Below are 14,311 nucleotides of genomic sequence, written 5' to 3' on the forward strand. Positions count from 1 at the left end.
AGGTAACAGCTGCATCATTCAAACGAGCTCAATAGCTTAATGCTAACAGCTAACCTTTAGCTCTCAATAATACACGTAAACAGCACTAAACGACCATAACATTCGGCAGGACACAGTACAACACAGCTCTCAGACATCTACGAAATCGAACCAAACCAACAACAATACCACTTACGTTCATTGGACGCACACAATAGAAAGAAGTAAACGAAGTCAGCCTTGAGAGCCGCACCACTCAATGCTCAGATCCATATACAAGATGTAACAAATATGAACGTGAAGCCATCTAGTGGCTGAAATAAAATACTACATCTAAAACACTGATAAGGAACCTAAACTAGAGGGCTGAAAACAAATAGTTAACAGTCTTTTGTACATTGGGAAAGGGCAAAAATACTGGTTAGCCTATTGGCCTATGTTGGTGATAGACAGGCCAAATAAACCAATCAGATCAACGAAGCATATGACGTACTCGTCAACATGCTTCGTCGTCGACTCGCTCGTAACAGAGCGACGACGAAAACACAACCACAAGCCAAGCTACTCTTGCTGCTGCAGGTAAAGGCTCGTTAGCTCAGCAAAGAAATACTCTGTAAGTCCGATAAAACTTGCTCGATAGCCATGCTAACACTAGTTTCATCGGCTGAAGCCGCCATGTTCTTTAGACTGAACTGTCGCGCTTCTCGTTGCGTCACACCCCAACCCGCCTCAAAGCCAACGCTGATTGGACGTTCGTTTGGTGAACTGCTCCAAATTTTCTTTAACAGAAAGTAGCCAGATTGATCTGCGAGTGAAACCTTGAAAGCTCGCGAGATCAGGATGGTCTCACGAGGCAAATTTTTACTGCCTGTTAGCTGCTGAGAGTCCTGGTAGTTCACTAGGCCTTTGCTTGTTTTTCAAACATATGTAGTCCAAATGTCCTCAAAAGTTGAAAAAGAGCAGAAATGATCTTCCAAGTCCAATCATTGGTTGAGCTTCAGATGGAAAAAACTTCAAAACGTGCTTGGATGTTAAGTTGTATTTCAGATATTTAGTATTTTCACTAGACAGCATGCTGGCTCTACACAGCACCGCCTCACCAGCGGTCAACTATTGATATTCTTATTTGATTTGTTTATTGCAATCAGCTAGATTATTTTTCTTGTCAATCAACCTAACTTTTAGTGTGGGTTACATGATTTCATGTGCAACTGTGACTGTTTCCTTCTTGTAAATGGTAAATAAATAACATTAAACGTATAATTGTTTTTAATTTGAGGCTGGAGCGTATATTCTGCTGATCTTCGATCACTACGTGTGCAGCGGCCCCACTCTCCTCCTGATGGCCATTTTCCAGTCAGTGATCATTGGATGGATTTACGGTAAGACCCAGTTTTTGGCCTAAATATGTTACAGTAACATTATAACCTTGTAAACAATGTTATGTGAAAGTTTATAAAATCTTTTTTAAAGCAGATTAACCCTAGTGACAAGGAATGTTTGATCTCTGCCCCAGTTTGTGGAGCAGCTGGTGTGTAACCTTGAGAAAAATCATCTTGGCTGTCAGGGACAAATGTATTTTCTCTTGTTTTAATCTTGATATGCGGGGAAAGCTTTCCTCAGGGACACATAGTGGGTTGCTTTACTGTACAGCTGCTTTCTTGGTTTAGACTCTTGTTTACAACCTGCGTAAAACACTTGGATTAATCAGAACCTCTCTGGCCACATTTCACTGACTGACAATTTCCTCTGTTAAGTTTACATCTCATTGCACAAAGAAGAATATTTAGACAGTGTCTCTTTTTTAGTTATTCATGTTAAATTAGATTCCCATGATACATACTTTAGTGATTGAAACTGTGTGTAAAATGAAACTGTGTGAACAAAGACAATGAAACGAGTCAGTACCCTTCCCAGCAGATGCTGATTTGCTGTTTAAAAATGCTAATCATCGTCACATCTTATGAAAGTTAACATCCAAACTGAGCTGTTTCTAGATGTTACTCTGCCCTTTTATACAGTGCTTTGCTAATTTTCCTATGCACCTACACACTTCAGAATTATTTATCAGGATTCAATGTGACAGATCCACACAAAGTATGTCATATTTGTTTTGTGGAAGCATAAGAGTATGTGGCTACGAGTCTTCATGTCTCTTTTTCTCTCTTTTTTGCTTACAACAAAGCTACAAGTCTATTTGGGGTATGTCTCTAACAGCTTTGCACATCCAGAAACTGAAACAGGTTTTGAGAATTATGCCTACAGGATTACTGGTTCCAGGGATTCTGATCAAAGTTGATGAGAAAATGGATGGAACAAATTACGGGGCAATCCACGAACCTGTTAGTTGCTGTAAAAGTGACGGGGCAGAAGTTCACTTTCCAGCAGGACAACAGTAACCTGACAAAAGCCAGACGTATGTTGCTCCACCTAGCTTCACTCACATACATCTGGGACATTGCCCATTGAAAGTGATTTCTCCAACCAATTTTATGGTCTGGCCAATCAGGACGCAGGGCTGGCATTTCATAGATGTGACGTAGTGGAGACGCGACCATGATGTGAGACTGTTTTGATAGCAATGGCCGCTCGTCGAAGAAGCAAGCGTTAACATTGATACTGCTATTTCTTCCGTGTTGTCCAATCTACCTAATATTGTTTCTTTAAAAGAACATCAGAGAACGGCTCTGAAGGTTTTTGTTGGTGGAAACGATGTTTTCGCCCTTCTCCCGACCGGATTTGGCAAGTTTTGTTTTCCGGGGCGCGTCCGCGTCTGCCCCAGAGCGCTTAGCGCGAACCATGTTAGGAGGCCTTTAGTCCTCAACGCGGTCAGCCCGAGATCGACTCCGACCCGCGGCGCTTTGCCGCCTGTCTTTCCCCCTCTTCCTGTCAGCTCACTGTCAATAAAACGCGTGCCTCTAGAGCCGCAAACACATAATTTATTTTATTTTATTTATTTTTTTCCTGCGTCGCTATCATCAGCGTCACGGGTTAGCTTCAGTGTGAGTGGTTGAAATAGCACGTCGATAAAGATGACGGACAAGTGGCTTATCCAATCATATGCAAGAATTTTTGATAAGGCCCAGCCTTCAATAAAGGCAATTCCTATGGCGGTGTCCCAGATGTATGTGAGTGGAGCTAGGCGGAGCAACATACGTCTGGCTTTTGTCAGGTTAGGACAACAGCCCCTGAAGATACAAAAAGAGATACAACAGACCACTTATCTCTATTATACACCGAATTGCTGATTTGCCCGAAAAACTGAAGTCACTGGCCGCCATCTTGCTACTCCCTACTCTCACAGAATCCCATAGGATTTGGTTGCAACAACAAGCAGTTTTCTGGCTGTGTGAAAACGTTTCATAGCTAATTCTACAGTCAGTGGATGTACTAACACTATCAACTACTAGGAAATTATGTGCTGAAATATTTTACATGTTATTCATATTAAATATATATATATATATATATATATATATATATATATATATATATATATATATATATATATATATAAACAGAGTTTACTGTTCACATAAATAGGACAATTAGGGCGACAGTAGGGCAAAAACATCTATGTTGAATAAAAAGTGGCACCTTAAAGTATGAAAAACTGAAAGTGAGATGTAGAAACAGACAAAAAAAGAGATCAGGTATCAGTAAATTTATAGTTTAAATAATTGTATAATATTACAAAAGTTTGTCAAGTAAGAGTAGGGTTATCACTAAAATACCAGGAATAGCCAAGTGGAAGTAAAAAGCAGACATCCAAGAAATTACTCAAGGATAAAAAAGTATTTGGTAAGAAGGCTCCTTAAACTGAGTAACTGATTATAACATCTGGGTTGTCATTTTAAAATCATGTACTCAGACAAGATATATAGCTACGTGCAAATTCTAGTATTTTAAAGACTAAAATAAAATCAATATACAAAAAATACCGTTCACACAGAAGAAAAATGTTTCTTTATTTTCAAAATCAAACATATAAAACCTTACAATAGGTATATTTGTTACAGTATATTATACGCATGCCAGTACTTCATCACTATTCCCTATAACAGTGAAATTTCTGCAAGTGGGGAAAACAAAGCTATTCTTAACTCTTAATTTATTTTACTAGTTCTTCTAATATTCTTCTTCTAACATTTTCTGCCCCTTACCGGGCTGTTAGTAGCTATATTGACCTCGTCCTTAATCTGTCCCTGCTGGGTCACGTCTCTCTCTCCTCCTTATCTGAATCCCTCTGCATCTAAACTTCTTCCTCGGTGTTACTGCTGTACATTTGACAGCGCTGCTTTCAGTTGCTCCAGTCGCACTTGTCACACAAAACACATCTGTTATTTTGGCACATTTGTTGCCTCCACTTGTAGGCTTTTTGTCGCTGAGCTTCTCTGTACCCCCTGTGTGTTTCTGTGTTTTATTATTATTCATTTACACAGGAGGAAATGAAGTCACCTCTTTGACTCCGGTCAGCTCAAATTGATAGAGTTGATAATCTCGGTCAACGTTGTTGTGCAATTTAACTTTGGACTCTGGTCTCTGGGCCCATGGCTGGATCTGCTCCAGCTTAGCTGGCTGCCGACGGAGCCTGCGGGCTCATCGCCACGGCTCTCAGGGGCTTCTGCATTGTGGCTGTTGGGGGGGGGGGGTACCTTGGGCTTGTGATCTCTTCTTCCCTCAGGTGGGGTGGGCAGCTTTGCCTGTGTTGGTCCCTCTTGGGCACCTTTACACTGGGGGTCCCCTCGTGCATCTGGGATTCCGGTACCCCTCGGCACTCTGGGGGCCGGGTCTTTGGCTCCTCACAACCACTATTGAGCATTTTTCTTATGGATAAACCTTACATACACAAGTGCACTCTCACAAGCACCTACAGGTGCTTGGATTCAGGTACTTACAGATTCACTTCTATACAAAAAAAAAAATTATTATCTTTAGCTGTCACTATACATTTCACATTAAATAATACTGTATATTTATCAGTGATGCTATCAAGGCGTTGGTTGTTTGCTGTACCTGTAATACTTTATCGGTTGGTTTTGCTGTTCTTTTTACATCTCTCTTTGCAGGTGTAGAAGCAGACTCAGAGGATGTTATATTGATCTCTCCCGTTGCTCTCCTCTTTTTCTCCCTTTCAGCATTTTGTCTAATCTGTTTCTCTTTTTTTTGCATATATAAATCAAGGGGAGCACTATGGCATTAAGACAACAAGTATTTATGCTACATTGCCAGACAGGACAATAAAATAAATAAATTAATTCATAAAAAACAAATAAACAAAAACAAACAACTTCTGTGTAATAACCCAGCCACTTGTTTAGTTGCTTCCACTTACCAGTTATCTATCTTTTATTCTCTATTTCAGTGTTGTTCATATTGTCCTTTTGTATATACTATGTACCAAATCCACCTACCTCACATACATAACACCGCACATAATGCTAATTTATTTCAGCATTCTCTGCACTCATCACACTGTGGATGTATGTTTGCATGTGCACATGTACATCACTCCAACCATAACATGTACATAGTAATAACAATATGGGTAATAATAATTTACTCCTGCATCCTTTGCACTCTGCTCATTGCACTATTGCGATATTGTCTCAAAGTGTCTGCTTGTTTATAGTGTGTTTATGTGTTTTCTGTACTGCCGACTGTATTGATTTTTTTATTGCTGCATTATCATGGCATTGTGTTAGTAAGCACATCATGGGCATTGTACAATCCAGAGTCAAATTCCTCTTCTGTGTATATATATACCTGGCAAATAAAGCTGGTTCTGATACAATGTAGATTTAACAGAAGGAATGATGAATTGACGTGTAGCCAAAGAAAAAAAGAATAAAATCACCCAAAAACATGCACTTGCTAGGTTTGATGACTTCCTTGGCCCATTATCAAACCATATTCTGCTATCATAAATACCAGTTTAGGCACAGGAAACATTATGCACATACCTTTGGTGTTTAAACATCGTTTCTGATCCTTGGAGTTTACACTTAGCATTATTACTCCCCAGGGCATACAGCATAAAACAAGTGGATATTTTGTTAATGCGCTTGAGTCAGATGGTGAGCAGGATAAAATGTTATTTTAGTAAAATGAAGTATATCTATTGTCCTAGGTGCTGGACGCTTTTGTGACAACATCGAGGACATGATTGGTTACAAACCTCTGCTGCTGTTCAAGTACTGCTGGCTCTATTTCACCCCTCTTGTTTGCAGTGTAAGAGTCCAAAGTAGTTAAAAACATTTGCATAAATAATCTGTAAATTTGATTAAAACTATTTACTCTTGCTTTTTCTTCCCTTTTAAGGGAACTCTGGTATTTCTGCTCCTGAGATACACCCCAATGAGGTTCAATAACATGTATGTCTATCCTTGGTGGGCTTACTGGATTGGCTGGTTTCTGTCTATGTCATCGCTATCTATGATCCCAATTACCATGATCTTCAAACTGGCCAAAGAAAAGGGATCTTTCTGGCAGGTCAGTTGGAGACAAAGTATTAATGCAGCAAGATATGAACGCTATTGAAGTCAGGGTTTTTATTGTATGTCTGTCGAAACAGGAAGCATTTTTTCACATTATTAATACTCTCCTCAGCGACTCAAGACAACCTCCCAGCCTGCAGATGACCTTCCAGGGATGGAGAAGGAGATGATATGTATCAAGAATTGAACCATGCTCGCAACAAAGAACAAAAAAAAACTGTATCTTTTTCTTAAATACAACTTAGTGGCTCATTAGATAAAAAGCAATACTATTTAAATATTTTCTACACATGATAGTGTTTCTGCAACATTTTTTTTATTCCAACCTTTCAGCAAATGGTTTGAAGTGCCTCCTTTAGATTTAAAGAGACAGCATCAAAATGAGTTGCTTTCAGGCACACCAAAGAACAAGTTTTAAAAAGGGGGTGACATAATGACATTCAGCTTGATTAAAAGCAGAACTCACAATATACTCAAGGGGGATCTGTTACAGGAATCAGGGAAAATATGCTACACCATTAATCACAAAATTACGAAACAATACTTATTCGTATAAATGGATCAATAACCAAAAATCCTTCAAAAATTAATTATATGTTTGATTCAAATCACTTCAGTATATATTAGCAAAGAACCCAAATAATTGAAAGTGCAAAATTGCTCATTCTTTTTATTTTTAAGAATAATGTCCGGAACGGAGTTCCATATCCTCCAAAACCAAAACAAAGTCCTGCAAAGGTTTTTCCGTTTATGTCCAAAGTCCAAAATGAAAAATTCAAACGTCAAAACCCCCTCCAAAAAAGACAAGAAAAAAGAAAGGTACCACCAAAATTCCCCAAAAAGAAAAATTAATTCCAGATCTCACCGGAAGTGTCTTTGTTTCCCCTCGGTAGTGTCCTCTTGCACCGGGCGGCGTCCATCTGACCAAAGGATTACCATTCCACTTTATATAGGCCGCAACGGAATGATTTGAATGTGTGAAGGAAGAACTGAACATCTTTGACACCTTTATATAATATTATGGCCTAAAAAATGTGTTTTAGGGAACATGGGGTAGTGGATCATGTGGTACTGCCTAGGCTTTTATCCTTAGTGACATTTTTCTTTTTATACAATACATTTATGTTTTGAAACCAGTACTTTTACATATTTACTTAAGTAAAAAGCTTAAGTTGTACAGAAGTACCGAAGTATTTTAAATCCTAGTATCTATAGTTATACCTCAGTAACAAATGTGAATACTTTTGACACCTCTGGAAAAAAGTATGTTCAATCCCAAATTTATGTGAATTCTCTTGTTGATGGTGAATTCAACAGGACCACTGCAACATTTTGGATGTTGCAGTGGTCTATTAGATTGATGAGTCTTCTTGTGTTTTTGAAAGCATAACTTTTGATACATCCAGCCAGGATCTGCATCTGAGCTAGATGGACATGTAGAATCTTTATCCGGCTCGAGGATATAATTTATTCTAGCACAATTCATGTATAAAGAGAGTATCAATGTTTCTCTGAGATGCTGTGACTATCTGTTGGAAGGTGGGGACAGCAGGGTACAGCAAAGGCCAGAATTATTTGTAGAAGTCTGCAGGAAAGCCATCACATCTGCAGAAAAGATCCATCCACATTTGGACCGCCTACTTTAGCAATATACCAGTCTTTGTTGTTGATGTTGATAACAACATATCTCCCTTTGGGATCAAATATGCTGTTTTTGCAGGTCAAGTGTGTCCTATTAATTAAATTGCTACCCCTTTGTCTTTAGAATAATAGTTAAATAAAAAAATTGGATATTTTTATTTACTTAGTGCATTTGGATGATCTTGACGGTTTGTTTCCATTAGCCCAATCCAGTTGGCCATGTTATCCCTTCGAAAAATACTGTGCTTCCCGTCCAGCCACTGAGTGGGCCTGAGAGTAAGAAAGAACTGATGTCTGGTCCCATATTGGACATGGGCAGAATCCCAACACCTAAAGACAAGTGCAAAGGAAAAGAGATCAGTTGGATTTATGATGCTCACAGATGCTGAAGGTACATTTAAACTTAACAGAGAAAACCAAAGGGCTTTCGGACAAAATCACATGATAAAATGTTTTGTAAAACATGAGATTTATTGATTTAAATCCTGAATATGAACAAATTTGCTACAAACCCACCCATATGTTGACTTATGGTGCATTCATACCGGAGCGAGTGATTTACATGTCATCCCTATGAAGAGGCTAATTTAGGAGCAAAGCAATGCGAAGGACATATTTCTGGTGATAAGTGTGGTAAGGGCAAGTAGAGCAAAGTGAGAACGAAGCGAAACCCACGATAGACGCAAAGTAAATTTCACTGGAGTTCAAAAATCTAAACTTTCCTGTCAATTCACGTTGCATCAACCAATCAGGGATTTGTTGCTTTTGTGACATAGGGTGAAGGAGCATAGCAGAGACAAAGCTTTTTTTTTTTTTTAATCAAAATGGAAGATAGAAAACTTAGTGTTGACATAGGATGACGTAAGGAGTGCTCTTTGGAAGTTTGTGGGTGGCCATTTTAATTTAGTCCTTAAAGGAGCAATAAGCGAAATCTCAATATTTAAGATAGAAAGAACAAATAATAGTTTTGTGAAGAACTACAGGTATCCTTTTTTAAATGAAAAGAAACCTACATTGATAACTGGCGTACTTTCTGAGGAAAGGCGGTTAAGTTAGTTAAGTTTCACTTGCCTAGTAAAGAAGAGTTGTTGATTGAAATATATTGTTAATTCAAGTAAACATTATATAACAGTGTTCTCTGGATGTGCATTTATTTCTGTTAATAAATTCTAAACTGGAAGAGAAGTTGTCACTCATTTATTCCACTTGTGTGCAGAGTTTGCTGTTAGAAGAATGTAAGCGCTCAAATCACTCTTTCAACAACTGTCCTAATGTCAAAGCCAATTGGCCTGATATTTACCAGACAATACCTAACAGACCGAGAGTTATTTGACAAACATTAAATAACTGAAAAACATGTAATTCCACAATAACTCCATTTTGTTAGAGCCCCTGAAAAACTGAGTCGGCCTTTCTAGTACAGCACTCGACTGGTTTAAGACCTACTTCAAGGACAGACTTTTTTGTGTCAGTAGGTAACTTTACATCAGAGACCACAAAAATCACATGTGGGGTTTCCCACAGGTCCATCTTGGGTCCTCTCTTTTTTCAGTATCTACATGCTCCCTCTAGCTCAGATCATAAGAAAGAACAACATACGTTTCCACAACAATGCAGATGACACAGTCTACCACCATGTCATCAGGTGACTATGAACCCATTGAAGCGCTGAGTAAATGCTTAGAAGAAACCAATGCATAGATGTGCCAAAATATTTTACAGTTTAATAAAAACAAAACTGAAGTAATCACTTTTGGACCAACAGAGGAGCGATCACAAGTTAGTTCATACAGCAGCTATAGGAGCACAAGGGTCCTATAATTAATTGAAATAAATTTTATATTATGTTCGATTTTTTTCGGTTGCTATAACGTGATTGTTAACACTTTAATAATCACTTTATAGCAACCGAAAAAAAAATATTTTATTAGTTATTTGGTTGCCTAATTTATTTTGTCAATTTGTGATGTTTAGCTTAAACTGTCCTTAGTTTGGTCTGCTCTTCTGATTAAATGCGCACCCAGGACTTTTGTGAAACCCTGTCTACATATTTTGCCCACCGTCATGTACAAAAGGGAATTCAGTGTGCCAACAAAAATCTTACTCTTGGCATACTCCAACACACAGAACAATACCACTCTATTAAAAGCCCTCAGGGTGTGTGTACATCTCTGTGTGAATGTGCATTCATGGGCAACACTTGCACACATACACACTGCATGGTGACCATAATCTATCTGTCCAAGCTCTCTCCTCTATCAGGAAGTGAGCTAGGCCTCCTGGGAGCTGTAAGTCCAGTGAGCTTAGGAGCCCAGAATGAGCCCCATTGTGACTTCTGCCCTGGAAGGGATTTGAACCTATCAAATAACCAGTCAGATGGAAGGTGATGTGAGCCAGACAGAGAATCAACGTTTTTTTATGAAAACAGACAAGGATGCCAACTGCTCAGTGTATGAGACAGTTGATCTGTGAAATCAATGATGGGATAGATCACTGATAGAATTACTCAACATGTGACCTCAAGAAAAAGCATGTATTTAAGTTGTGCTCAAACCTTAAAAAGACAGTACAACAAATGAGTGGTCTTATGATTAAAACATGGTAAAACCAAAAACAACAACTACTGGCTGATGCATCTTACACACATACAAAATATGTGAATGAAGATGATAATATAAATAAAGATAAAACTGAAATAATAATATTTTGAGGCAAGACAGAAAGATTAAAAGTCAGCGTTTAACTTCAAACAGTAAAGCTAAAAACCAATAGCCAAGCCACAAATCTGGAAGTGATTCTGCACACAGATCTGAATTTTAACACTGACATTAGGACAGTAGTGAAGTCCACCTATGATCAGCTAAATAACATATGGATGACTGAAGAACTGATGTCTCATCAGAACTTAGATAAACTTGTTCATACTGTTATTTTGTAATGCTGCTTTCATTGGTCTCTCTAAGAAATCCATCAAACAGCTGCAGTTTGATCAGAATGCTGCTACCTGAGTCCTCACTAAGACCAAGAGAGTGGACCATATAACTTCTGTTCTTAGATTTTTACACTGTTTTTGTGTCTGTCACATAATATATTTTAAATTCCTGTTGGTTTATACATTTCTGAATGGTCCAGGGTCAAAATACATCTCTGGTCTGCTGGTCTATTACTAACCAACAAGAACCTTAAGGTCATCGGGGTCATGCACGCCCACTTTCTGCACCCAGGGCTAGAACCAGAGACAGTGAGGGAGAGTTCAGCTTTTATGCTCCTAACCTGTGGAGCAAACTCCCTGAATGCATCATGACTGCTGAAACTCCCAATTGTTTTAAGTCAAGATTGGAAAACTTTTTGTATTTACTGCTGCATTTCAGTAATCTGCCAATATGCACTGTTACCTGTATTCCTTTTATGTGTTTTTACATTTTTAATAACCTAATGTATCTAAATAATTTTTATGTAAAGTACTTTAAATTGTCTTGTACATGAAATGTGCTATACAAAAAAACTTGCCTTGCCTTGGAAAAAAAAGTATTATACAGCTGACTCCTTTCAGGCTTTGTCATTAATGGTATTTTATTTAATTATGTTAATGCATTTGATCAATGTTTGAACTGGATTATACTCTCCTGGTGAGATGGGTATATAGATTTGTGTGTCATCTGTGTAGTTATGGTAACACATTTTTTCCTAATAATTTGAGTGAGTGGGAGCATATAGTTGTTAAAACAACTGAGGCCCTGGAATTGAACCCTGCAGAACTCCATGTGTTGTTTTTGTTAGCACCAATTTATAGTTAAAGACACAGAATAGTCTCTGTCTCTTAGATAGGACTCTATTAAAAGGTCCTAAAGTGCAGTACAGTACTAAATGGTCACAAATTAGAGTGACCAAGCCTGGTCAAAATGACAATATTTAAAGCATAACTCAAAATTATCTAAATGAGTTTCGGTTTTGAAATAGTATTTGGGACATTACAGATTTCTCCTGCATTACATTTTTTTTACAAACATACATTTTTAGGAATATTAACAAAATATTTGAAGAAGGTTGACTGAAACATTACCATCTCTCGAAGAATTAAAAGGTGAAAACCACTGCTTATGAAACACAGACCTATTTTGGATTGTGAGGATACGCAAGATTGTTGGGAAAATATTCAGTGGATTGATCAGACAAAAGTGAATCACACTTAAAGACTCTGAGACGTACAGAAAGTCATAAGCAACAGACATCTTGGAAGTGTAGAAGTTTGGGTTTAAAAAAGTATGGACTTCTTTGTCATCCTTCAATAATTTAGTGACCTACGTTCTTCTACTTAGCTGTATCGAGGCTTAACAGGAGAAGCAACAAGTTTGGGAATCAGTGATTGATTCTGCATTGAAGTCTTCTGACCTCAATGCCCTGTCCCCCATTACCTGCAGAAGGAACCGTCCCTGCAGGCAGAGGTGGGCCAATTGGAGCCACCTGGGCTCACTTGGTAAGCAGTGCTCCACTAACCTTTCTATCTCTCTGCTCTCCTCTACAGTAACCATTTATCTTTTATTCCAGTTTACATACAAATGTTCACTCATTCATATATTGCATAAACTGAACATCTTTCCATACCTGCCTTTCATCTTAGTTTTTCTTATTTGTTTGTAGATTTATGTTGTTTACAATAAATCAGTTTGGCTTAAACTATCTTTTTCATGGACTATGAGCCGGCCTGTGACATCCTTTTCCAAGGATATCATTCTCAAATCACTGGCCACTGTGAGTATTCCATCTTTCCATCTGATGTTGGCTAAAAGGTTACACTCTGACTTTCCTATGACCCTAGAACATACTGTCCCTCAAACCCAGAACCTGTTTGTATTGGTTGTTTTTGTCTATGCTGCGCCCTGCGACAGACTGGCGACCTGTCCAGGGTGTACCCCGCCTCTCGCCCATTTGACAGCTGGAGATAGGCACCAGCAACCCCCGCGACCCCATGAGGGATAAGCGGTTTGGAAAATGGATGGATGGATGGATGTCTATGCTGCCATCTTCTGGCTGATATTGTGTGACTGGATGTCTCCTATTCAGCTTCTAAAAACATAGTACTCGAATCCAATTACACTACTAGGGTTGCCCTGTCATTTTTGCAACTTAGAAATGTCCCTGTTCTATGTATGGGTGTAAAATATTCTTTTGAGTCAGGAAAAATTGATATAGATATAGATATAGATTTTTATATCTAATGAAAACACACATTTATAGATTTAAGGTTTCCTGCCACGAGAATTATTTGTGGTTCTTATTCTCCTCATCCCTCACATTTGTCATTGTTTTTCTTTTAGATAGGAATGACCAACCCCTAATCCCATCATGATAACTTCCCCCCCCAGTTTCTATTACTCAATTTCTTAATTAAATTAGATTTTTGCATTTTATGTATAATTCTTCCTTTCTCATCTACATTCTATATATTTTGTCATTGTTTTTCTTTTAGATAGGAATGACCAACCCCTAATCCCATCATGATAACTCCCCCCCCCAGTTTCTATTACACAATTTCTTAATTAAATTAGATTTTTGCATTTTATGTATAATTCTTCCTTTCTCATCTACATTCTATATATTTTTTGCCATTTTTCCAATTCTTTACTTTTGATAATTGATTAACTTTCCCCTTTTCCAAAGAGAACTGTGCCTATTACATTGTCTATCAATCAATTGACTCGTCACCAACTGACCAGTCGGCGATTGCAATTTGTTGTGTTGGTTTTCAGTTGCAGCCATATGTGTATGAGAGTGAGAATATATGTGTATGAGAGAAAGTATAGTGGAAACGGAAGGCATTTGGTGGAAACAGAAGTTGGCTGACTTATTGAACAAAATGTGCTGCATCCATGGCCGGTTCTACACAGGGGCCAAAAGGCAGCTGGCTTTATTTAGAATAGAACTACTCTGAGATGTCCAGTTATTACATTTCTCTAAAAAACACACAGAAGAAGTTAACCAAATTATTTAAGGAAGTATTCCCTTTGATTAATGCCCCCATGTTAGACATGATTAATCTATCCTTAGTAAATGGATATGTACCACAGGCTTTTAAAATAGCTGTTATTAAACCTTTATGCAAGAAGCGCTCTCTTTTTTTTCCTTCATAATAGGTACAACTGGTCTGGCGGCACACTGAGCCTGGTCCTGCTGGAGGTCTTTCTCCCTGTCAA

General features: G+C 38.2%; 1 protein-coding gene across 1 annotated transcript in view; it reads left to right on the plus strand.

Moving 5' to 3' along the window:
• LOC118567300 (sodium- and chloride-dependent GABA transporter 2-like) overlaps window positions 1–8,740 on the plus strand; it is a 47,737-nt gene extending 38,997 nt beyond the window's left edge. The window contains exons 11-14 of the mRNA XM_036152113.1: window positions 1,259–1,361; window positions 6,110–6,210; window positions 6,301–6,471; window positions 6,589–8,740. Of these exons, the coding sequence (XP_036008006.1) occupies window positions 1,259–1,361; window positions 6,110–6,210; window positions 6,301–6,471; window positions 6,589–6,663 (450 nt within the window). The 3' untranslated portion in view covers window positions 6,664–8,740. The remainder of the gene's footprint in view (window positions 1–1,258; window positions 1,362–6,109; window positions 6,211–6,300; window positions 6,472–6,588) is intronic.
• Window positions 8,741–14,311: the final 5,571 nt, after the last annotated feature.

This window comes from Fundulus heteroclitus, chromosome 20 (assembly GCF_011125445.2).
Source record: "Fundulus heteroclitus isolate FHET01 chromosome 20, MU-UCD_Fhet_4.1, whole genome shotgun sequence".
Classification (NCBI taxonomy): domain Eukaryota; kingdom Metazoa; phylum Chordata; class Actinopteri; order Cyprinodontiformes; family Fundulidae; genus Fundulus; species Fundulus heteroclitus.